General features: G+C 40.3%; 1 protein-coding gene across 3 annotated transcripts in view; it reads left to right on the top strand.

The window, feature by feature from the left end:
- Window positions 1–25: 25 nt before the first annotated feature.
- bcl2l1 (BCL2 like 1) overlaps window positions 26–25,734 on the top strand; it is a 30,962-nt gene continuing 5,253 nt past the window's right edge. The window contains exons 1-2 of one of the 3 annotated variants that reach the window (XM_071475608.1): window positions 26–537; window positions 4,352–5,112. In XM_071475608.1, the coding sequence (XP_071331709.1) occupies window positions 4,558–5,112 (555 nt within the window). In that variant the 5' untranslated portion in view covers window positions 26–537; window positions 4,352–4,557. Of the gene's footprint in view, window positions 538–1,493; window positions 1,679–4,351; window positions 5,113–25,734 lie in introns of those variants that run through there. The other 2 variants (XM_071475606.1, XM_071475607.1) reach the window with 2 other exon arrangements.

Consider the following 25,734-nt stretch of genomic DNA (forward strand, 5'->3'; position numbering starts at 1 on the left):
AACAAAGGTTACCATGGAGACCTCTCTCATCCTTTGTTTGGCTAATTAAAGCTGACAGATGCCTGACGGCTGTTCCATGGACCCCTGTTAAGAAAATGCAATTTTATTAATCCACAAGCAAGGAGGAATGTGTTGAACTCAACTGGCAAGTTTAATAGTTAACGTAGGGGCCACACGTGAGGCCCCGATAACATAAACTAGCTCGCTTTTAGCTAGTTAGCGGTAATGCTCGCTGGGACTCTTTCCTGCTAGTCGGCCAGTTCTCAGGTGAAGTCAGGGAGTGACTTGCACTCCCCAGTGGGTAGACGTTTTCTCCTTAATGCATTTGTAGCACAGTCTTCACGCTGGATGAAGCTACCATGTCTCTGGCTGCTCTGACTGAGGTTACGTAGGGAGCGTAACTGTGGGCGGATCTGTGGTAGCCAGTTGCTAGCCAGGCAGGCTAGTAATGACGGATAGGCTTATCCCTGCTGGGGTCTGGATTCTGAGCCACCAGACATGATTTTATGGAGTCCACCATACAAGTAAGATCCACTGGTCAGTCTCTGAATGTATTTCTGACGTCTGTGTTTATAACATTCGCGGGATTGTGAGAGACGTAATTCTAGAGAGGGTAGTTTCCTCTCAGAATCCAGCTAAAGGAACGCGGTCGACAGATTTGGCAGAATGCGTATCCATAATGTTTCCTGCTAGCTCTTTTTTCCTGTCAAATGTCATTCTGCTTGATGCAAAGTGTATTTATAGACTACACTTGATTTTGCCACTGTAAATACACCTTAGTAGGAGTACAAGTGTACAAATGTGCGACTACATCAAGATTCAGTATGTTAATATGATAGTGACAGCCATCTTCAACAGCCACCTACTGTAGTGTTCGTACGGACTATGAGCGTGACTGTAATGCTTTGCTTACAAATTGAGTTTTGTAATGATGATTCCTGTTGTGGTGAAGTCTTGTTAAATCTGCAACAGAGGGCAGTGTCTCAAATTGGAATTTTTATGCGATATGATTAAAGGTCTCAGCCTAGCGTTTATGACAGGAGAATGGGATGGCTTTGCTGCCTTCAGTGGTTCACACAAAGCCCGTTCTTCCTTCAGTAAATTGAATTTCAGAAATGTGCTTTTGATTGGAAATAGCAGACGCGTGGGCTGAATGAAACAACAACAAAACACAAAGTTCACAGTTGGACAGCAATGGTGGAATAGAAAAGAGAAATGCGTCAGTCTAATCCTGTATAGTAGTTCACTAATCAAAATATATGTGACAGATAAAATGTGAACAGAGGAGTGGTGGATGTCCCGTGCTACTAATATACATACAATCGAAAAATTAAATATTATTATTTGAATCGGTCTCATCACTGTTTGCTAACAGTTTATAGTGTATGGGATAGAAGATACTGGATTTGATCGTGAACCATGTATTCAGGCACCTCTGAAGGCGTCCTATTACGTAATAGAAGCGGGGGGGCTGGACTTGCAAAGAGTGGAGGCGGAGAGACGTGGGAGGATACGTGCAAGCCTCCTCACAAAGTGGCTATCTTACATTCTTGGTTTTTGACAGCTTTTGTACAGACTCAGCGACAGACTGATAGACTGACAGATTGGGGACGTTTTGCCCGAGAGAGACGGTGAACGAACCGAGGATATCTCCATGTGATTTTACGCAGTATAGCTGGTAGGAAGCTCATGTTAGTCTTTATATCTTATGTAGTCTTCACATCTGATTAAGAGGAAAATGTGAATCCACGTTTGACGTTGAGGGTTAGACACAGGAGGCTAACACAGCTAGCATATTCAAAGGCAGTACAGCCATAGGTTGTATCCTACAGTATCGCTAACGCAGCCTTGACTGGTTTATCTGTAAGTTGCAGTCCAGATTCCATCATAATATACACGACCTCGTCTTCCCGTTTGCTTTATTTGAGTTCATATTTGAGCGAATGTCAATGCAAATGTTTCGTCCAGGTGCTAAATTTCGTTGCGACTCGCTGGTATTCCTGTAGGGGCTGTGTGGTGTTTACATCAGTGCTGGGCTATTAAAACCCGAGCCACGTGCTAGGAGCTTAGGACCATGTGGCCGTTGTAAACACTGCTGCCTTTTGGGTCTTTATCTGCAATAACAGGCCATCTCAGTTACTTTGAATAATTTCCTGAACGTGCGTTTGCAAAAAGTTTTTGGGCTTGATGAAACTACAGCAGTTGGCTTGTTTGGCCAGGAGCCAGTAAAGATTGAATCAGGCATCTATTGTGCTGTTAGGGAGTGGAGTTATGTATTATGCAATGTCACCACCACTATTTGCATGGTGTTCTCTTCACTTTGCTTCACATACTAATTATTAGGTCCAAGCACTTATCAGTTTAAATGCCAATATTGCTTTAGAAAAGGTCAGGTTCCCACATGATAACCAGCAGGCAGTTAGGGATCATCAGCAGGTCATGTTCCTCCCACATCTTTTTGTGTGCTTCCATATACCAGTTAGGGGTAGTAACAGGCGGCAGAGGATGAGGGAATGGCTTTGTCAGACAACCGCCTTCTCACCTCATCCTGTGTTTCTGGAATGTAGGCCCACTTAAAGTTAATGTACTGGCTGCAGCACATGGACATATATCTTTGATGAAGGAAATGTTTACTATACATCTTAGTAATGATGGCAAGTTAAGTTTGTGTCTGAGTTGTGGAAACATGTTTGTATTAAAAAAAAAAAGAATATTATTTCTAGAACAGCAAATTATTATTTCATAGCAATAAAAGAAGGGATTAATCTATGACTAACTGATTAATCACTTAGTCTATAAACTGTTAGAAAATAGTAATATTTCCCACCATAATCTCCAAAGCCCAAAGTAATGTCGTCATGTGCCCTGTTTTGCTTGGCTAACAGTTCAAACATTAAATGTTCACTTTATTATCACATGAAACAGAGACAGACAGACAGCAAATGCTCACAAGGGATGAGAATGAACTGGGTAATGTTTGGGATTTTTGCTCAGAAACGACTTAATTCCTTAATTGTTCATCAGAATTGCTGATGTAATTTTAATAGATTCATCATTTCAGTTGTAGCTTTTTACATTATAATGATACTTGACCAAAGGTAGCACTAACACACAACTATTCATTCATTGCTATATCACTGGATTCAAAACTACAATATTTTAGGTAGTTTATAGACACAAATTGTATATAACTACTAATTAACAAATCAATATCTCTTTCTGTTTTCAAGGCTACCTTTTCAACATATTGTAATTATTTAGTTTGGCTTTTTAAAAGGTTGTTATGCTTTTATTTTTGAACAATGGTAAATTCACAATTATTATGTATACATTATTAATATTATAATCAACCTGCATTTGAACCTTTCATACCAGAGTGTAATCAATCCTTATGTGGAAATCTTAGCATGACTGCAATTGCAAGTTTGATACATCAATGCTAAACCACAGAATTGCCCAAGATATTGTAAAATACACTTGTTAATATGAGTTTCTGACTTTGAGTTCATTCAGAGTTCACTACATTAGGTACACAAGAAGTTAAACTACATTGTGCCCAAACTAATTTAACTTTAGTAGACTTCTTTATTTCCTCAACAAAACACCACATTCTACAGTCAGGTACATAAGGACAAAACTTATAGTTGAAGGGGCAGAGGCATTCAATATATAGTATATGGTTAGAGTAATCTTATAATGATGTCATACTGAAGTGGAGTTGTGTCAGACCAGTATTAAATCCTGAATGGAAGCAGTGAAACCTTAAGTATAATGTGTGTGAATGCATCCAGACCAACCTCCAACAGAGATAATGATAATAACTTGTTGGATGCTTAAAGTGTCAGAGAAAAGTCACGTCTATGTGGAGACACATGGTCATGCTTAAGTGTGACAATATCCAGGTAAGTGTTTGTGTGTGTGCATGTGTCAGTGTGTGACAGTAACAGAGACAGCCTGGAGCTGAGATAAACAAAGTGCCTGAAAGCTCAGACTGCAGGTCAGAGGTCACTGATTAGCACATGGTGGCTGTTAACATGGAACCTCAAGCCAGCTTCTCCCTCTGATCTCTCCTCAACTAAACCTCACCTTCCTCACACCACCCCCACTGTCTCTTGTCCTTTCTCTAACACATACACACACACAAATTCGCTCAACTATTGTCTCATTAATATCAATACCATCTGCACCGTATGTAACAGCCCAATTAGAGAGATGCACTTTGACCTACCTGTACAAAGTTAATTTGAACATCTACAGCCATCCCTGCACACCCCCCAACCTCACATGCATACAATCACGGCATGCATATAGGCTATCCAGACTTTGACCTTCTATTCTTGTCTTTTTACAGGGCCTGAGCTGCTGTCAGCCTTGTGTAGGTTTGGTTTTCACCCCCAAAGTGCCCTCTGGGTATCAGCAGACCATGGTGGTCTGAACGGAGGAAACACGGGGAGAAAGTCTGGCACAGTGTGTGTTCACTCTAACACAGCAAAGCACGACCACCAGAGGAGCAGAGACGGTCCGGAGGCGAAGAGAAAAAGCTAATTTGAACATAAAATGTCTCAAAACAGAGAACTGGTGGTTTTCTACATAGAGTATAAACTCGCCCAGAGAAACTATCCTCTCAACCACATGGAACTCAATGAATCTCCCAACAGGACTGAGGGGGGGGGGGCAGGGTTGGTTGAGGAACAGCGGATAGCGACGCAAGCCAACGGAACTTTTAATGGCACAAGTCCTGGGACCCGCCCGGAGCACCCGCAGCGGCAGCATCGGTTGCCGTCAACGACGAGCCTGGATGCGGTGAAGGAGGCCCTCCGAGACTCGGCTAACGAATTTGAGTTGCGATACTCCCGCGCCTTTAGCGATCTGCACAATCAGCTGCATATCACGCCGGCTACAGCTTACCAGAGCTTTGCAAACGTGATGGATGAAGTGTTCCGGGACGGCGTCAACTGGGGTCGTATTATAGGCCTTTTTGTATTCGGCGGGGCGTTATGTGTTGAGTGCGTGGAGAAGGAGATGAGTCCGCTGGTGGGCAGGATCGTAGAGTGGATGACAGTCTACCTGGACAACCGCATTCAGCCCTGGATCCAGAGTCAAGGAGGATGGGTGAGTCCTACACACACAGACAGAGAAGTGTGTTTGAGGGCGTGCAATATAATGCTGTCTACTTGTATAGCCTTTTACACCAGGACCTTCAACATAACGTTAAGTAGTTACACAAAGGTGTATGGATGCTAATGGCTTTTGTTGATGTGATTGTTTCAGCAATTTCAGATGTGGTTCTCCATCACTGTTACTATTAAGACAAGATTTGATCGAGTCTGTTGATGTCTTATATCCATCATGTGCCAGTGGGTCAGCTGCATGAACTGACCTCAAGTGACACTGTATCATCAGTTGGGAGTTATATCTCACAAGTGTATAAAAATCCAGAGCAAAGTTCTTATTTTATCATGCTTGTTGTAAATTGTCTTATGCAAGTGGGCCCAGATAAGCCTGTATGACTACATTTAAACTGTATCAGCCTCCATCAGATTATGACATGGCACAGGGGTGGGTCTGGCTCCGCGGTGGAGAAAAAACTTCAGATCAGATATAATAGAGTAGAAAAAAAGGCCCACATGCTGCCTGAAAAACCATTTGTACTTTAAACAATGAAAACATCATGTATGTTTGTGTGGTCAGCAGCTGGTTCAGCTGTTTTCTAATTGATCAAGAGCATGGAGCTCAATGAGCTGAATCGAAGTGGGAGCTTAACAGGCTACATCAGGGCTTTGTAGCGCTCTGCAGCCTGCCTGGGGATCGAAGTTCATCACAGAGTGGGATAAGGTCCAGGGCTTTTACAGACAGCCCTTTGTCTTACTCCAGTCAGTTGACTGAGTCTGTGCTGTGCTGTTTTTTTCATTCCACTATCTGTCCATTTTTTCCTCCAATGGTCTATCTGCTCTTCTGTTATGATCTTCACCAAGACCGCTGCATGCAGATGAAAGCTTTGTGTTTTTCTTCTGGAGTCAGTTTGAAAGTGGGCCATCCTTTTTCTGACAATCTGTGTGTGTGTGTGTGTGTGTGTGTGTGTGTGTGTGTGTGTGTGTGTGTGTGTGTGAACTCATCCAGGACAGTTAAGGTCAGCTCTTTTCCTTTGTGCTAGCTATTTCATGGTATGGAGGTGAACGGAAGCGTGGGGAGGGGCTGTTTACATTCACTGCACTGCTGTATAACACCAGGTCAAAGGTTGATCTTATGGAAACTGACATACCATTGACTGAACAGTGTACCTAGAAGAAAGTCCAATTGAGCAGACTATGGCATGGTACAACGGTATATTCACTGTTTCAATATGTCTCTCCAAAGCATTGATGTAATTGGTATCATTGTCTGTTGTAATGGCAGTCTCACATTCCCTTTTTTTGCCATAAATCTTTTGTTTTGACTACATAGCCATGCATTTCCCAATCATCTGAAATGAAGTTGTTCCTGTGACATAGGATGCTGTTGTTAGGGAGGTCCACCGAGCCGCTCCGAGCGGCCCTATCCCCCTTTCTGTAAGTCTTTGTCTTTTTGTAATTCCTTTACTTTGTCTGAGGTCCTTTCTACCAGTGCTTCAGTCAGATTGTTCCACAACTAATGATATCATACCTTTAGTTGCTACTCCTGCAGATAGCAGAACAATTTGATTTCTACAATCAAATTTAGAATAACCGTTGACAGCCCTATTGTCAACATTTCATCATTTCATTTCTTTTAGTCATTTAGCAGACGCTTTTATCCAAAGCGACTTACAGAAAGGGGGATAGGGCCGCTCGGAGCGGGATTCGAACCAGGGCCACCTGCAGTGAGGACTATAGCCTCAACACATGGGGCGGGTGCTCTACCCACTTAGCTAAACAGCACGGTCTTACATGTGTGGTTGATCTCATATAGTCAAAATGATTGAGGTACTCACACACAAACATGTGTACACACTCATACAAGACATTTTGCTGACAGTTCGGGCTAAGAACATCAGCTAACAACACAATGTAGCAGCTTGTGGTTAGTGGCTTGCATGTCAGTGTAACCTAGACTTGAAGAAGTGAATGACATCAGAAATGCTGAATGGATCAGTGTGTACCAGGATCCTCTGGTATGGTTTCACTTCTCCTGCCGATGATTAACATTTTCTCGAGCACATGATGCCACTTCCTTCCCTACACAGCTTTGTGTAATTCACTTTTGTTCTGTTGTTGTGTCGGTCACTTGCTGCTGAGGGGAGAGCATTGGCTTGATAAGTGTCCCATGTTAGATATTCACAAGCTGACACACTTGCCACATGGGTACTCTCAGCGAGCTGCAGTGCAGACTGCAGAATATATAGTTTATTAGGTGGATTACCAATAGAGTCATATCATGTCAATCAGTTGCTTTTTCCCTCTTTGTCACAATAGCTTCAGTTTCTCTTTTTTTGTGGTTTGTCTGTTCAAAGCCAATCTAGATGCTCCCCGGAAAATACCAGAGCCTCTTTGTAAAGCTACGAGAGACTTTGTTGTTTTTCTTTGTCTCTGTGTTTTATTTCACTCTTTCTTTCTTCCTTCCTTCCCTCCCTTGACACCTCCTCACAGGGATGAAGCTCAGAACTGTTGGCAGATGTTGGAACATGAGTGTAGCTGTGAGGCAGGTGTGCCTGGGTGTTAGCTAATGAAATACTCGTCTGCTCTTAGTGACAGCAAGGTCACTTTCTCCCCCTTTTCTCTGTCAGTCCGTCTCATGATCTTATTGTTACCACCCAATTTTTATTATTTGCTTTTTGGCAGGTTTGTGATAGAGAAAGAAAGGAAAGTTTTGTTTGTAGGTGATACTTTAACAAGAGAAAATATGATGTAAATGGATGATGTTAACCAGCGTTTTGAAGCTAATCTCTAAAGTGATTTACATGATTAGTTGAACTAAACTGTGTTTCCCAGAAGTTAGGAACTTACAGTATTTGTGTGTTCTCCATATTGTGACAAAGTAAGAAAGAGCATTACGTTCACAAGCTAACACAAGCAGTAATTTTTCCAGTATTGCTGCATATCAATGCCTTATTTTGTACAGAGCTGAGGCAATTACTTGACTAATTGATGAGTAGATTGACTAAATATTAACTGGCAACTTTTTTGATAATCAAATTAATTGTATTAGTTATTTTTCAACCTAAGCTTCAAACACTACATGTTTTTCTTAGCATATAGGATTTGGGCTGTTGGTTGGAAAAAGAAGCAACTGGAATATGTCACATCGGGCTCTGTGATATTATCATTGACATTTTTCACTACCTTTTGTAGACAAGATATTTGATCGAGTCATTATTATTATGCTTCGTTATTTTAGACTTTTAATTAGTTTGCACTTTCAGCTGTAGTTTCATATTGGTTTCAATACATAAATACCAAGAAAAATAGAAACAAACATTTACAACACACCATAACACCTTTATGTATTAGTACAAAATATTCTGTACAAAATACCAATTGAGTCAGTTTTTTTCCATCTAAAATTCCCCTGGTTAGATCACATCCCTTTTTAACTCTAGCTACTGAAAAGCTATTATTCTCTTTAACTACTCACAGAGCACCATGTACATGTAAACACACCCATTGAGACAGGCTTGTGAGCTGGTGAAATTGTTGAGGTGACAGTTGGATATTGAGAAGTGAAAGGTGTTTTGCACATCAGAACAAATCTTGCTGATAAACCTTGGCCTAATTGATCCTAGAGCTTATTTTGGAGCCTCCACTGTCAGGAGATATTTGATAGTAATTCAGGATGTGTGGTACATATACTCAGCCTTATTCTCCCTCCACAGTCTGTGGTTTTAAAGTAAGCGCAGGAGTAAAGCTATATATTGTCAAATAATAAAACTCCTTGGCAGACAGCAGAGCTAGAGACAGTGCCATCGACATAATAATGCTGTTTTCAGCAGAGCAGGCGATGGCACTGATTACTCAGTGGAGACTGAGCTGCCTCGGGGTGAGGGTACAGGGTTATTACCAATTATAAATGAATAATATCTTGACCTGCTACTGGGGGAAATAATGTTTTTTGCCCTCTGACAACCTAATAAAGGCTAAACTCATTTAGAAGAACCACACTACCATGGTCTGGGGAAGTTTGACTGGAGCTGGATATGTATGAGGGGGGGTTCCAGCACAGACACAGGGAAAAAAGAGACCATTCGCACAGGGGCTCTTTGTGGTGCTCTTGGGAAGGTCAAGAAAAAGGTAACTACAAGAAAAATGTCTTTGAGCAGTTAAAGTCTGTCTATACACCGATCAGCCATAACATTATGACAAGGCCAAGTCAACACCTAAATTTGTTGTCGTGTTCTTCAAACCATTCTTGAACCAGTTTTGCAGTGTGGTAAGGCACATTATCCTGCTGAAATAGGCCAATGCCATCAGGGAATACTGTTTCCATGAACGGGTGTACTTGGTTAACAACAATGTTTCGGTAGTTGATACATGTCAAAGTAACATCCACATGAATGGCAGGACCCAAGGTTTCCCAGCAGAACATTGCCCAAAGCATCACACTGCCTTTGCCGGCTTGCCTTCTTCCCATAGTGTATCCTGATGCCACGTCTTCCCCAGGTAAGTGACACACATGCATTCGGCCATCCACATGATTTTAAAGAATATGTGATTTATCAGACCAGGCAACCTTCTTCCATTGCTCCATGTCCAGTTCTGATGCCCATTGTAGGCGCTTTTGGTGGTGGACACAGGTCAGCATGGGCACCCTGACCGGTCAGGGTGCACTGTGTGTTCTGATACCTTTCGGAACCAGCATTAACTTTTTCAGCAATTTGAGCTACATTACCTCTTCTATTGGATTGGACAACTTGGGCAAGCCTTCGCTACCCACGTGACCCTGTCGCCAGTTAACTGTTTTTCCTTCCTTGGAGCAGACCAGGAACATCCCACAAGAGCTGCAGGTTTGGAGATGCCCTGACCCTGTCATCTAGCCATCACAATTTTGCCCTTGTCAAAGTCGCTCAAATCCTTATGCTTGCCCATTTTTTTCTACTTCCAGCTATTCAGCTTAAAGGACAAAATGTTCACTTGCTGTCTAATGTATCTCACCCATTGCCAGGTGCAATCAGTGTTATCCACTTCACCTGTTAGTTTTCATAATGTTATGGCTTATGGGTGTATTGTGCAGTTTTCTTGGCCTTTTTTCTTATTGTCTGTAAATGCCATGAAAAAATCAACACAAATTAACTGATCCTACTAACAAGTGCTATATCTCATTTGTCTGGACCATTGAGATCCAAAAATTATTTAAAATGTTTACTAAAAATTATGGTGATCAGTTGTTTTAGGAAATTACTGAGCCTTTTTCAAAAAAGTAAAACTATATATTCATGATTAACATCTTCCATGGGAACCAAAGGACTTTAGGCTCAGAGACACATGCAGTGTAGGAAAGTGAGAATATACTGAGAGATGGAATAATTTCTTGTCTGTTTTGGCCTTTTTCGTGGGAGTAGTTGAGAATAATAAAAACTGTAAACTATTGTAACATTAACAGCAGAGTTTTCTGCTGTATATGTGTGATTATGAATACATGTAGGCTGGCTGTATTGCAAAGTGAGTTAGATGGCGAGGCTGTAGGACCTGTTGTTACCTGGTATTAACATGCATCCTCAGTGATCCGATCACAAGTGGTCAGCTTAAGTATGTCTGTTTACACCTGGATTTAAAATGCATCTCAACATGCATCTCCAGAGACCACTTGTGATCGGATCTCACTTCCCCGCTTCATATGCAAATAAACAGGTATACGTTGTTGTTTTTTGCCAATCCAACACACGGGTCCGTTGTCAATGTGCTTCTGTGTATGTTTGTGTGTTTGTGTGTGTGTGAGAGAGAGAGAGTGAGTGAGAGAGCAATCAGTAACGAAAGCTTGAGCTAATCAATGCGTTGCGCACAGCCTACAGTGAAACAAGGTTTTAACCAGGATTGATGTTAATACCAGGTCTGAACAGGGCCATAGTTAAAGGCCTACGGGAAGGTAAATCCAAGACTTGTTTTGACGAGGGAAACACCTGAGCTTCCTTTGTGCCCTTTTCCATGGCAGACTTATTCTCTCTCTCTCTCTCTCTCTCTCTCTCTCTCTCTCTCTCTCTCTCTCTCTCTCTCTCTCTCTCTCTCTCTCTCTCTCTCTCTCTTCTCTCTCTCTCTCTCTCTCTCATATATTAACACGCACATAGGAACATAGGATAGGCAGTTAGATCCACAGAGTCATCTGTCAGACTGCCGTATCAAGGAAGAGCAGAAAATCTCACCCTTGAGACCTATCCAGCTTTCCTCAATTTCTCTTTTTCTTCTTCTCATCCCCCTGGCCTCATCTTCTATACATATCTCCCTTCGTTTCTCTCCTGTTTCCTTCCATCTCCTCTATGTACATGTGTCCCAGAGCCACCAAGTGTTCCTTATCTTTCTGTCTGTACCTTCCTTCCTCCTGCTTCCTGCTGCTCTATTTGTAATCTCTGTTTTATTTCCCACCTTGCCTGCCCTTCTTCTGCTCTCTAGTCTACACCACAGGTTATAATAGCTAAATATATTACAGATCAATCATGCTACATGCCACGTCAGTCTCGCTGTTAACCTTGTGCACCAGCATTCCAGTGCTTTTTCCAGTGTTTGTCAGTTTTGTTTATCAAACACACACACACACACACACACACACACACCTACCTCATAACACAGTTGTCAGCGCTATTGGTTCCCTGTGACTTGATCCCTTCTCACTTGCCTGCACATCCACTCGTGCAGCCACCACCCCTCCATCTTTGCTTTTAACCATCTTTTACAGGCCCTCTCATCTCTCACCATCCCATCCCCCTCCTCCTCCCCTTATCGCTAATATCTCTCATGTGGCTAATTAGGAAAGATGTGTTTTACTAGCCATCTGGGTTTTGGTTTAAGGACAGTGTTTTTGCTCATCAAGAAAAGTTTCAATGAACATGATTGTTTGTTTTTAAACACACACATGGTGCAGGGTGGTGTTGTCTCATACATCTCAGTGTTTTGTTGTGTGGTGGCACGCTGCTGAGGGGAGGGGATGATGGCAAGTTGGACTGATCATGTGACAACTTCAAACAAAGGACCAGGTGTTTTTGTGTGTGTGTGTGTCTGTGTGTGTGTGTGTGTGTGTGTGTTGCCACACGCACACACACACACATACACACACACACAAGCATACAAGTCTGATGTCACACATCCTGACACACAAGTGCAAGACCTTAAAACGCATACAAAAACAATAGAGGCACTCCATTGAGCAGCTACATTCATATGAAAACATGCAGAGATCAATCTGCATAGAGCTGCTCACCACACAGGTGTAATGACAGCACTTGAACAAAAGTGCCCACCATTGATCCAATGCAAAGAGGGTGTGCAGGAGCATTGTCTCTGTATATGGCTTTTAGTCATAAGAATGACAAACGTCACTTCTGGATCAGTGCGGCCTTTACAGTGATGGTTTCACCTGCAAAGCTATGACACACCTGTAGGCACAACTGAAAAGCAAATTTCTGCACAAATAGTGTGTGTGTGTGTGTGTGTGTGTGTGTGTGTGAGTACTCAGTGGTGCGTGTCAGTTACTGTTTGAAAATGGCAGCAAACAGATTGTATGATTCAGTTGCCTCCAGCTCTGTGATAAGCACTTCACAGATGTGTTGGTTTTGTTTACGTGAGTGCAAGTGCACATGTGTTCTACTTGTTTATACACAGACCTTTGTTTGCCTTAAGGAGAAAAAGTCAAACCATTCTTGTGTGGTAACAGGCGGCTACATGCCTGGTGCAAAGACCATAAGAACTCAACTAAACGGCAGATGTAGAGAGATTCTAGTCAATTATCTGTAAATTTGCAGGCAATTTATTTTCATAGTTGTATCTACACATGTTGATGCATATTTCTTTTAGCACATGAAGCAAGCAAAAGTAATTGATCCTGACATGCCAGTGGAAGAGAAAGTGCTTGATACCAGTCTAACACTGATAACTACTCACCTGATCAGTTTTATATAAGTAATAGCTGGACGAGCAGGCCTGTAGACAACAACTGCCCTCTGTGTGCGTCTGTGTGTGTTTACATCTTCTGATGATAAAGACCTGAGGCCCTGGAGCATGACACAACCACACACACACAGAGGGAAACATCCAGCAATGAATCAGTACAGAATCTAATGACTACATTTGTACCATTCAGATTGCATCTCAGTCTCTTTATCTGTGTCTTCCTCCTCTCATTTAGAATCACATACATAATCATAATCATATGCAGATGCTGTGTTTATATACAGCACAGATATCCAGCTGTGTAATATATAGTGTGTGTGTCCATTCTGCCAGCACACTTAAGAGCACGGAGCTATTAGAGCAAATTTGCCAGACTGGTAGACATCAGACTTCGACTGAAGTGCACCATTATGTGCCGCCCCCACTGGAAGTATCTGACAATGCATGGCAGCTGAGAAGAGAGAAGATGAGGGTAGAGGGGCAGATGCAGATGTCATGAAGGCCTGCAGAGAGGAAGATGAGGCTGGTGACTCAGCCAGTTGAGGATGCAGTATGCAAGGCAGTAGGTTAGACTGCATGTATGGTGTGGTGTACATTTCTATATGTGCAGCTTATATGCTGCATGAACAGAACAACTGTGTGTTTGTGGAATAGAGTAAAGACACTACATTTGGTTGCCTGCGTGCTGCTCCACTTCTCTGAGGCTTAGTGGTGAAATCAGGTCATGAGCGATCCGCCCCTCCTTCCATCTTACTCCTCATTCTGCTCTCACCCTCTTTGCTTGTCCCCTCAGTTCTTACCTCTCTGCTCCAGCCCACATCCTTACACCTCCTCCTGTGACAGATTCTTTTTTATTTTCTCCACCTTCTGTAGCTCAGTGCAAAGCCTAAGCATCTGTCTGCATCCCTCTTCTCTCTGACTGTGTTTCATTCCTCTCCATCCTTCTCTCTATATATTCATCTCCTCCTTGCACCCTCCTTTCTGTTTTTTTCTCTATGCTCATATCTGTGATCAGATTATGAGGCATATCATGGGATTAGTAAGTCTTATGGCATGTATTCAAGTGGGAGAGTTGAGGGATGGATAGAGAGGGTTGATGAGTATTTTATGATAATTTTGCACCCAATCTCATACAGCACAGCGTGATGATGATAAAGAGCATCAAGGCCATCATCATTATATACCTCCTGGGCTTGTTTGAATGGCCAAGGGGATAGAGCAATGAAGACAAACAGTATCTTCAGAGGCTCTGCAATAATAGAAGAGGACAAATAGGAGAGAACAAAATACTGGTGCACAGCCTGTAGATACTCATCTCCGTCTGGAGAATTAGTTTCTTTCATGTCATCAAACTTTGTGAAAATATACAGTGAGCAACAAGGAAGCCTCTCTGCTGCCACTTGCTCCTCCTTTTCTCCTCATGGGTTTCCATGGGTTTTTCATCAGCATTTTTTTTCCTCTGTAGCCTGTTTCGTCCTTGTTCTTTTGTTCTAGTTTCCTCCCATTTTTCTTTATTATTGTGTCCTACTCCCTGCCTGTCCGTTCTGCCCCGTCTGTCTGTTTCTCTCACTTCCAGACAGATGGCAAAGTCTCAGGGTCTGGGTGGGATGGTGGCTGATAGGATTGAGGGTTACACTGCTGAAGACATTCAGTCAGAGAATACCTGTCTTCTCTGCTTCAGCTGCCTGAATTTACATAATATTATTCATACATATAACCAAAAGACTAACCAGGACAATGTTAGCATAACATAATATTATTTCATGTTATTTTGTAAATATTTATTTTTTATTTTTTTTTTTTCAATGTAATGTAATGTAATATGTTACCAGTGCTTGGAAAAACCCTTGTCCAGAAGCAGGTGTCATTATGTTACAATAGCTTGAAAAGTATTAAAAGAATTGTAAAATTAAACAGTGGTTGAGTAAATAATTTCATGAGTATCAAAATTTGCAATTTAAAAATCACTTTAATGTACTTTCTAGTTGATTGAACTTGTGTCCTGAGTTTTTGTCAAAATTGAAAAATTCAGCAATTATTATGGGCAGCTAAAACTCTGAGGTTCCCTTTACCACTTCCTTGCTCTTCCTAATGCCATGAGACTACTGTAGCTCTGGTAAGTTTTCAACAATATTTTAATTCAGTAGTTATTTGTTAATAGCTTGCATGGCACAACCATAGTGTGTCAACACCATAATCAATGAAATGCAAGATTTGTGTGAAATTTTATGTAATAAAAGCTTAATTTAAGTAGATTGTATGGGTTCACAAGAATCTTTCTTTTTAAAAATTCTAACAGACTTCAGATTAGGCTGTGGTCTCTGGTAAAGGATATTTATCAAACAAAGCATAATTAGAACACTGACAGGTTCAAACACGAGTTACAGTGTAGTAGTTGGCTGGGATTAGATTTTCTCCTGTGATGAGCACAGTGTATGGCTTATCACATTTTAGAAAATTTAAGAAAATTCACTCCTCCGGTCATGGAATTCATAGGCACAGGAATCATGTGTTTTATTACAATTTGTATGCATTTTTGAAGTTTCAGCTGTCATTTGAAGGATTTTGAATGATTTGAATTAGTTAGTATACTGTATAAGCAGTATTTTTGAAGAGCCTGATGTTTAAAGTCCCTCTACTTGATTGAGATGTAAATCCAAGAAAAGATGGTGCTGGTGGTTACATGGTTACATATTAGATAATATTTTCTTCCTATCTTAATATCATCATATCTTACAACATTACAATATTTGTGAGAGTTCAGTTGTCATTTTGAATGAAATATTTTCCTGTTCCTTACATGTTCGTTACCACAGTCAGTTTTGTGTCACCACCATTAATGCCTTGTCAACTCAGATTTGCTTTATGTTGTTTTTTTTTTTTTTTAATGAAAATCTTTTTAAAGAAAATATGTTTTGTTACTTCAAGATTATTTGTCTATGAATCAGTTGCATTTTCAAAGTTAATGTGTATACAAAATTGGTTAATCTATATGACCTAAACTGCGGTCTATCAAACTTGATAGATATGAATCTTTTTAAAAAGTGTGTAAAATTAAGAGAACCAAGAAACTGTTAAGAGTCAAAATATCTGTGATAGGTTAATTCAAAATTATTTTCTAGCTATTTCTATGTGTTTGATGGCGTTGACAAAAGTCTAGTGCTGATCGAAACATGTAATTTATAGAAAAATGTTACAATTGGGAGGCTGTTTCAAAATGTGGTTAAATAGCCAAAACCTCATTTAACAAAGATGTATACATAGGCTTGGAAAATAATCAAGATAATTTTTTGAAAATCTAAACCTGTTTTGTCCCTGACCTCAAGAATCGCTGAATTACATAATAATTAAACAACTAAATTAAATGATTATTGAAAAAATAATCAGATCAAACATCAATTAAAACGTTTACTGCCTTTGTATCACATTTACAAATTCACCTTAATCTGTATGAGCTGATATTTGGTTAAATGAGAAATTCAGATTTTTCTTTTTTTTTTTTTTTTTGCACTCTGTTTACACTTTGCTTACAAAATTCTGTCTGGTTATTTTACTGTGAGGAAAGACAATGACCTAGTGTCCACAACAATGTTTTTGAAAACAAGAATTAATGTGTGTTGACTTCACCTAATAATATCTAAAATACACAAACTTTATTCATTTTGGGCTTGGGAAGATTTGTCATATGTCTTTGGGGAAGATTAATTACAATTACATAAACGTCAGCTTTGTGTTAATACACTCCTGATGACTTGGCAACTGAATACCCTTAACTTCACTCCTCATCCTCTCTTGCACTCTGACTCCTGATCCTCTACATCACCAGTTCCTTCCACTTCTTATTGTTGTGAACTACTTTCAGACCCAACCTGGGACTGGGAAAGAATTATCGTGGCCAATGAGCCCAGTCCTGGAACATGCTCGCTGCACACTCTCATGCACACAGGGCTGGTAAAGAGACACTATGGATGATGACTGCACTGTTTCACCTGCCCTCATGAGTCCCCTGCTCATAAACTCTCCTTGTAAAGTAGTCACTGATTCTACCAGCCATATCCGCAATGCTGAAACATTACACTTATGGAATGTAACATTAATTTAGGAAACCTTCTCAAGTAATTGGACATGCTGAGATACAAAAGAGAAATATCCACTTGTATGAACAGCCAAAAAGTATCAGAGTGGTGGGACCTGACACACTCCTGCTGTAGGGAAAAAACAGACGCTCTTCGCTGGACGAAATTCGTTGAGAAAAACTGCAGCTCTTCTCTTCCTCTTTGACAGTTTTGACAACGCCTTTCCTTGTGCACTGTGTTGATTATGATACAGCACCACCACATCAGTGTAATGGCTCAATGGCAGTTACAAATGACAGAAATCCGCTGAGTTCAATCCTTGTTAGGAAATAGTGTTTTCCTTGAAGACACTCCTGAGAGTTTCTCGAGAGCTGGAGGTGGCACTAAATTTGACAGAGGCAGCCACCTCGTAATTCTTTATTTTGGGGAAAAGTGTGAAATAGTCTAATGACAGATGGATGATGACCTACCATGCCGGTTACTGTTGCACCAGCAAGCTGCTCATCCTTGTTCCTGGGACTAATTCAAGCAGTTTTTCAGCAGCTTTCAGGCTCAAGTCCAGTTCTCCATGCAGAAGAATTAAGAAAGGTTGACAAGTATTATTACACACTCTCATAGTTCACCCTACACTTGTTTTAAAGCTGTGACAGTTTGGTTCTTTTGTACGTAGAGTTGGCATCTGTCAGCTTGTCATTTAATAGGCCATGTTTTCTTTCTCCTAGCAGTGAGTTAGAAAAATAAGTGGAGAGGAAACACATTCAGTGCAATAGATCCATTTATTCTGATATGCTAAGACTTAAATGTAAAACAGCTAGAGCAACAGAAGATTTATTCCAGCTATATGAAACATGCACATTTTAAGCATCAAAATTCAAAAGGATGCGCATTCCTTCAGGGATCAGAAAGTGTAATATGTATATTTCGTATTTGTTAATACAGTGTGTGTATTTCTTCTGTTTGACTGTGAGCTTGAGCTGTCACATGTTCAATTAGACTTTGTTAACCATGAGTTTTCCGTGCTTGCTACAAAAAGGGCAGCACTTCTATTGGTCATATGAATGCAGAAGTTGTAACCATGGTATGGTGATGGCAGTGTTTATAGGAATGAAGGTTATGAGGTTATTCTAAATTTTTACAGAGATCAATCATTTTTATTATGATACTGAACCACATTAAAGCTGTGTTGAGACTGACTGTGAAGTGCTGTGTGAAAGCACCCCCCCCCTTTATTTCACTGATACCACTGTGTTGAGCCAATGCAGGGGAATCCAGCTGTTTTTTGTCTGAAAGCCTGGTATTCTCCGGATGCTGCTCTTGAACTACAGGCCAAACTTGTCTCCTCAGACCAAAGAATGTTTGAGATCATGATCTCAGACTCCAAGGGCACAGTCATACATATCCTAGTCATGAGTGGCCTCTATATTTACTCTATCGTAGAGGCCTGATTGATGGAGTGCTTCCTCTCAAAAGGTTTTCTCATTTCTGTGACACATTTGATTAGGGCTGGGTAATGTTAAAAAATGTTCCATACCAGTACCGGTACTGATACCCAGACTACAATTCCGGTTCCTGAACGATACCTTTTTCAATACTAAATAAATTTCAACATAGAGGCAGAGGCTAATTGTGAAGAGAAAAAAAAAGATAACTGCTGTTCAGCCAGGACAAGTCAATGAACATGCACAAGCTAACCGACTGTATATTAGATAAAGTTGGTCAGTTACTGTCAATCTGTGAAATGCATTTCACTTTTTGATTTACCTAGCTAGCTATGAAGCCATATAAGGAGCTAGATGAGCTATACTCAAACAATATTCCAGATAATGTTACATCCCAGTTTGTCATATAGTGCTCCATCCATGTTAATTTCAGTAGCCTAAACAACAATGTAAAAGTTAGATGAATTTGTTTGTAAATGTAAGATTGCCTGCTACAAATACAGCCACTATGCTGTCCTCAGTAATATCAGATGATGAGGAATCCAGTGGTGATGAAAGAGGCAAACTTGACTGAGAGAGAGGCTGTGGTTCGTACTGCTTACAGTCGAACACAGAGCAATTTTCTACTCTTAATTGATGCCGTGCAAAGTTAAGCGCTTCATCAAATTTGTCGTGTTGCTGTCCTTTGCTGCAACGTCCTTTGCACATATGTTGCATTTCCCTCTACTGGTATCAAGTTTAATAAAATGGAGGTACACTTTTGATTTCCTAGGCATTTTCTTGCACTATGCCACAAATACGTGGTGAAAAAAAATACAGAGCCTCTATGACATGTTGGTGTAACGTTACGTTAGACAGCCAATCACCCGCAACTTACCAAGCCCTACATATGATTGTGGAAATTTGTCAACAGGCAACTGCATGGTTTATGAAATCTACTTGAGCAAGTGACAAGAGCAGATGGATAAAGTCCAGGCAAAACACAAAATTCACAGTGCTTGTTCTACCAGCCATTGTGAATTGTTTTTTACTGGATCGTGTCCAGTCATCTGTCTTTTGCCACAGATGGTCTCCCATCAGGTCCTGAAAATATCAAAGCAAATAAAAACAAATAAGATGCAACTGAGCTCAATATGAAATGCCAGAGGAGTAAATAAGATCTATAACAATATTATTCTCTACAAAGGTAATGAATTTGATTGTTAGTGTTTCTGTTTGATTGGATTTATCATCTCAAGTTCAGAATGTCATTCAGCATGATATTTAATCAGTCTGTATTTCCCCGGGTTTAGGTTCAGTTTATCTCAATCTTAGAAGTGAATTTGCTGTTTCTTTTGCTCTTGCCAAGTCACTGACTGTGATCCTGTGATCAGCTCATGGACTGTGTGTCACAGTGTAAGGCAGAGGTCACAGGACAAATCACATTCACTCATTGTACTTGGAACTTCATACACACTCTCTGCTTAAATGACATCATCTTGTTTCACCAGCCAGGACATCATGTCACCTCCATGTGTTGCTCTGTAAACAGTCTTTCATCAGTCACACTGGTTCAACAGTCTGTTTACTCAACTGACAGAAGCACATGAAGTGTTGTCTTCCATGCTGTACTCTAGGCTCGGGGACAACACACTGTGTGTGTGTGTGTGTGCGTGTGTGCGTGCGCGTGCGTGTGCGTGTGTGCATGCGTGGGCATATGTGTGAAACAGTGTAACCAACCCATCACTCATGAGATGGGTTGAGGATTGTTTAGAACCACCTTTTGATAATACTGTCTTGAGTTCTAGTCAGCCCTATCAAAGACATGGGAATAGACTTGATGTGTTGTCTACAAAATAGCTGTCTATAACTGCTAGGTGAAATGTCTGCCTTAGATTTAGTCTAGAAGAGAAACAGACAACAAAAACTCTTCCATCCTTACATTCTTTCCTGTCTGTACATTGATGACTGTGCAGATGTGACATTGTAAAAATGTAATTTTTTTTTTTTTAAACTGGGGAAAGTTTAAATTAAATATGAAACATTTTTAAAACACCAAACATCCACAAGTCATCATAAGAAAGCATTGATGATTCATTTATTCCCACGATGCCTGGCTCCCCACAGGGTATGACCTCCTACAGTTCCTGTAACTTTATACTTTACCTTGTGCACTCATTTGTCATTTCTCTGGATGAAACTGGCTCAAAGCCGGTTGATCTAGATTGTTCTTGTCAAGTCATTGCTATTCAGAGTGTTGCGCGCGTGTGTGTGTGTGTGTGTGTGTGTGTGTGTGTGTGTGTGTGTGTGTGTGTGTGTGTGTGTGTGTGTGTGTGTGTGTGTGTGTGTGTGTGTGTGTCCTGGGGGAGGAGTCAGCTTACTATCAGCATACTGAACTTTCTGCTTAGTAATATTGAATTCTCTGGATTCTTCTCTGCATGTGAATGGCACCTTTAGCATCCTTCCTGTTGCCTTCCTGTTTTATTTGTATAGCACTATATCTTAATATACATTATCTCAAGTAGGGTGCAACCTTTATGGTTTTTTTTTTTTTTTTTTTAAGTTATTTTTTTGTTAGTTCGTTAACTTTTTTGTGCCTCTATGATAGATCAGTGGAGACTGACAGGAAAGGGGGTAGAGACAGGGGAATGACATACAGGAAAGAGTCGGACCGATAATAATATCGATTATTAGTAATCAAGAAGACTGTTAACTGATATTTGGAACCAGTATGCCAGTACAAGATTACTGCTACATACCGTGGTGTCCAGGTGTTTCTATTATTTTGTCCATCCCATTTATATCCATAAAGGTAGGCTAAATAACAGAAATGCCTCTCTGTATAATGTAATACAGCTCAACAGCTCTACACACTACATTCTCTGAAAGTGTTGAATCAACAACTGTCTAAAACAATTTTATTCAAACTGAACATAACTTTTATGCAGGAGGATTTATGACATGACTGTTGAATTAGGCTACATTAGTTTTAGCTAGATGTTCCTAAAAAATGTCAGCTGAGTGCATCAGGCTGTACAACACTTCAGCCTCAGCCAAAGGCAGTGGCTCATGACCTGTAAATTTAAAGTGCATAATTAATAATAATAATTGAATTTACCCTGGGGGACTGACTATTTATTAATTGGTTGCTTCCAGTGCTGTCCTCCTCTTGGAACTGATACACCTGGTAGCCTAAAGGTGCTCTTTAACAAAAAAGGTTTTATCATTTTATTATTATTATTATTATTATTATTATTATTATTATTATTATTATTATTATTATTATATACATATAAGATGTTTTTTCCCTCCCCTTCCCCCTTTTAAAATGTAATGCAGTAACATGTTTACTCAGAGTACATTTTAACTGACTTACTTTGTACTTTTATCTGAGAACATGTTTACACAAATAATTTTACTTCTATTGTAGTAAAATGTCGTTTCAGTAACAGCAGTGATCAGCCGTTCATGTGATAAAATCAGTGTAGTGTCTCATCTCCAGTTTGGAGGTTTTTTTTAATGCCTTTATTAGATAGGACAGCGAGAGAGTGACAGGAAAGTTGGGAAGAGAGGGGATGACATGCAGCAAAGGGCCACGGGTCGGACTTGAACCCCGGGCCGCTGCGGTTAGGACTAAGCCTTAATGGTGTGCGCTCTACCATGTGAACCACCGAGGCGCCTCCCCGCTGTACATTTAAACTTTATGTAGTTTTTATAACAACTTCAGCGATGTCTGCTCTCTTACATTCCACACAGCTCTGCTCGCTAGCCAGAGCTGCTCTAGTCTGTGCCTGTCTGTGTTAAAAGCAGCCTTCAGCAGCGATATGCTATTACCCGTGACATGTAAGCAGTCAGATGGTGCTGTGGGCGGGACACTGCTCCGATAGAGAGAGGCAGCTGCATCAGAGCCAAAGTTATGCATTTTAAAATGAATTTAATCAAATATAGACCAGATGTTTCACACAGTTACAGAGAGACACTCACCTTTTTAAAGGAATGTACAGCTGAACTTCAAAACTCATAACAAACTTTCAATGAATTACATGACTGAATAACCAATTTCCACTGGCAGTAAAGATATTGATTGTTTTTTGATTAAACAATAAATCTTTTGGTGCAAGACATCTTCAGTCAGGCCACCTGATACTAGATTTTAGTTTTTATAATTTTTTATTGCACCATAACTATAAGAGAAAGGGGAGGAGAAGAAGAAAATGTTGTTGCAGTGATGCACATTTTACATAGATATATATGTATGTATAAATAAGATAAGATCGCCTTTATTAGTCCCACAGTGGGAAATTCACAAACTAGTTACTGTGTAGAGTATGCAGAAGAGGTAGGGTCAGAATATTTGGCGTCAACAACATGAAAAGATCATGCATCCATCCTGGATTGTATCAAGTGTTCAGGCTTGGGATGTGATGGAACGCGAGATTCGCATCATGGATGTGCAGCTGACAAATCTGCAGCAACTGCATGATGCTATTGTGTCAATATGGACCAAAACCTCTGAGGAGTGTTTCCAGCACCTTGTTGAATCTATACCATGAAGAATTAAGGCAGTTCTGAAGGCAAAAGGGGGTCCAACCCAGTATTAGCAAGGTGTACCTAATAAAGTGGCCAGTTAGTGTATAGGTTTTGGAGCAACATATGCTGCCACCCAGACAACATCTTTTTCAGAGAAGGCCTTGTATATTTCACCAAGACAATGCCAAACCGCATTTTGCGTATTACAACAGCATGCCTCCATAGTAGAAGAGTCCACACACTAAACTGGCCTGCCTGCAGCCCAGACCTGTCATCCATTGAAAACATTTGGCACATCATGAAATGAAGAATATCACAAAGGAGACCTTTCCCTGAAGTCTTGAGCAGTTGCAATCCTATATCAGGCAATAATGGGACAGCATTTCACTTTCAAAACTCCAGCAACTGATCTCCTCAGTTCCTAAACATTAACAGTGTTGTTAAAGGAAGAGGTGACACAACACAGTGGTATACATGCCCCTGTCCCAACTTTTTTGAATCTTGTTGCTGGCATTACATTCAAATTGAGCATATATTTTTCATAAAACAACAGAAGTTCTCAGTTTCAACATCTGATATGTTGTCTTTGTGCTATTTTCAATAAAATAGGGCTTTACATGATCTGTACATCATTGGATTCTGTTTTTATTTACATTTCACACAGCGATTGCTGGCTGCCATAGCTCCATACAACTGTTGTCATTTCCTTTAATTTTGCCACTGAGTCATTCCATTGAAAAACCTTGGTTTTCAAGGAGGGTTTTCATTGATTCATATAAGTAGAGCTTAGATTTGTGTCAGTCCAAGGTTCCTTCTTTTGGGAGCAGCCTGCAAAACCTGGCCTGGATCTTAACAAATACTGCTTTTCAAAGATGTACTCACCTCCTTGGCTACACATTGCCAAAACTTTGCTATTTTTGAACAACTCCAGAAACAATGCATTTAAGTTTTACTGGGATCAGTTTGGTTAATAATGTGAGGTATTGTTTCTTTTTGACATTTCTGGTCTGCAGTTTCCTGTTAGCTATTAACTCACATATACACCACAGGTTATGTTGTGGTAAGATAATACTGGCCTGTATATTCTCCAGTTTATAGCTCTCGCTCTAGTCTTAAAAATCGATTAACAATCCAAAACCCCAAAATATGTACAATGATATAAAAATCCTCACATTTTGGAATCTAGAGCAAGCAAATATTTGTCATTTTTGTTTGATGAATTAAGTAAATCCATCAATTATCAAAATAGTTGTTCACTAATTTATCAACTTTTGGTCATTTTACCTGAAATAATTAAGGAGATAAACAGATTTTTCTGTATCTGCTCACTTGGCCTGATACTATTTGATCCCAGGTTGACTTAATGATTGCACACATGATTGCTAATATTAACACAACATACTTGTGTCCTCAAGTTATTGAATTTCATTCCGTCTTCAGCTGTGTTTTGCCTATAAAGAAAAGGATGTAGTGTGTTAATCTGTGTACGTTTGTGTGTCTGTGTGCATGTCATGTTCAGAGGTTTTCAACATCAGGGGATTTTAGTGTTGCAGCTTTTTATGGTGCAATACTGGAGCAACCGACAAGTCAGAGCTGATGAATGAGAAGCTGCTGCTAATGATCATTAAAATGCTCCTTTCCCCACATGTAGTATTGGGCCATTTATCAGCCAGAGAGATGGACCTAGAGGCCCAAACACACTCACACACATCACACACACTAATCAGCTGCTTTCCGGTAGCCGTGGCAACCAAATGCAGAATCTCCTTCCCTCTGCCCCTTTACCATTTCTCTCCCTCTCTCTTTCTCATACCTGACCCTATGCTTTCATGAGCAAATCATTTTTTTTCCCTTGCTAACAAATAAAGAGAAAGTTTAAGATGTAGAGGAGCAGAAAAAAACATTGATGAGGCCTGAAAGCTTTCCGCAGGCCGCTGCCTAGCACCTTATTTCCTCTGGGAAAGGAACAGAGATAAAGAAATAAAGGCGTGACCATGTGAAAGGGAAAGGAAGAGAGCAGATAAAGACTGGGTTTACCTGCCAGCTGGGACTAGCTGAGCATATCAAACCAACAGTGCTTGACATGTGCACAGTGAGCTGACTGGTAATGCTGCTAAAGAAATAAAGCAGGAGCCCCTTGTGCATCCTGTTAATGGTGTAAAAAGTAAAATTAAATGTTTTTCATTTTTAAGTTAAAAAATGGAGTTTATAGTGGAGGTAGGGAGGTAGTGAAATGAAAGACAGAGTGATTGTTTTCTTATTCATTTGAATTATGTGTGCATATGCAAAGGTGTAGAGCAGGAACAATAGTATATAGCTGCAGGCACTGACACTGAATTGACAGATGATTTATATTTAAATTTAAATAATGGCATGAGATCCCAGTAACATTGATGACACCAATACCACTAAAAGAAGGGCTTGCAGTTTTGTGTGATGTATCCATTTAAATATGTCAAATGAACAATAAATGGTATAAAAACCTCTTAGATGTTTTTTAGGATCGTAGGTTACCGACTCGAATGTTCAACGTCCAATCTCTGAGTAGTTTATTCTACAATTGTGTGTGATTGTGTGATAGAAACAGGTTTGGGCAGGTTCCCAGGAGTGTCACAGACTGTTAGACATCGCTTACTGCAGGTTTTACTTACATTTATTCTG

The sequence above is a fragment of the Trachinotus anak genome, unplaced genomic scaffold (genome assembly GCF_046630095.1).
Source record: "Trachinotus anak isolate AG129_WGS33_773 ecotype Australia unplaced genomic scaffold, CSIRO_AGI_Tana_v1 ptg000004l, whole genome shotgun sequence".
In the NCBI taxonomy this organism is placed as follows: domain Eukaryota; kingdom Metazoa; phylum Chordata; class Actinopteri; order Carangiformes; family Carangidae; genus Trachinotus; species Trachinotus anak.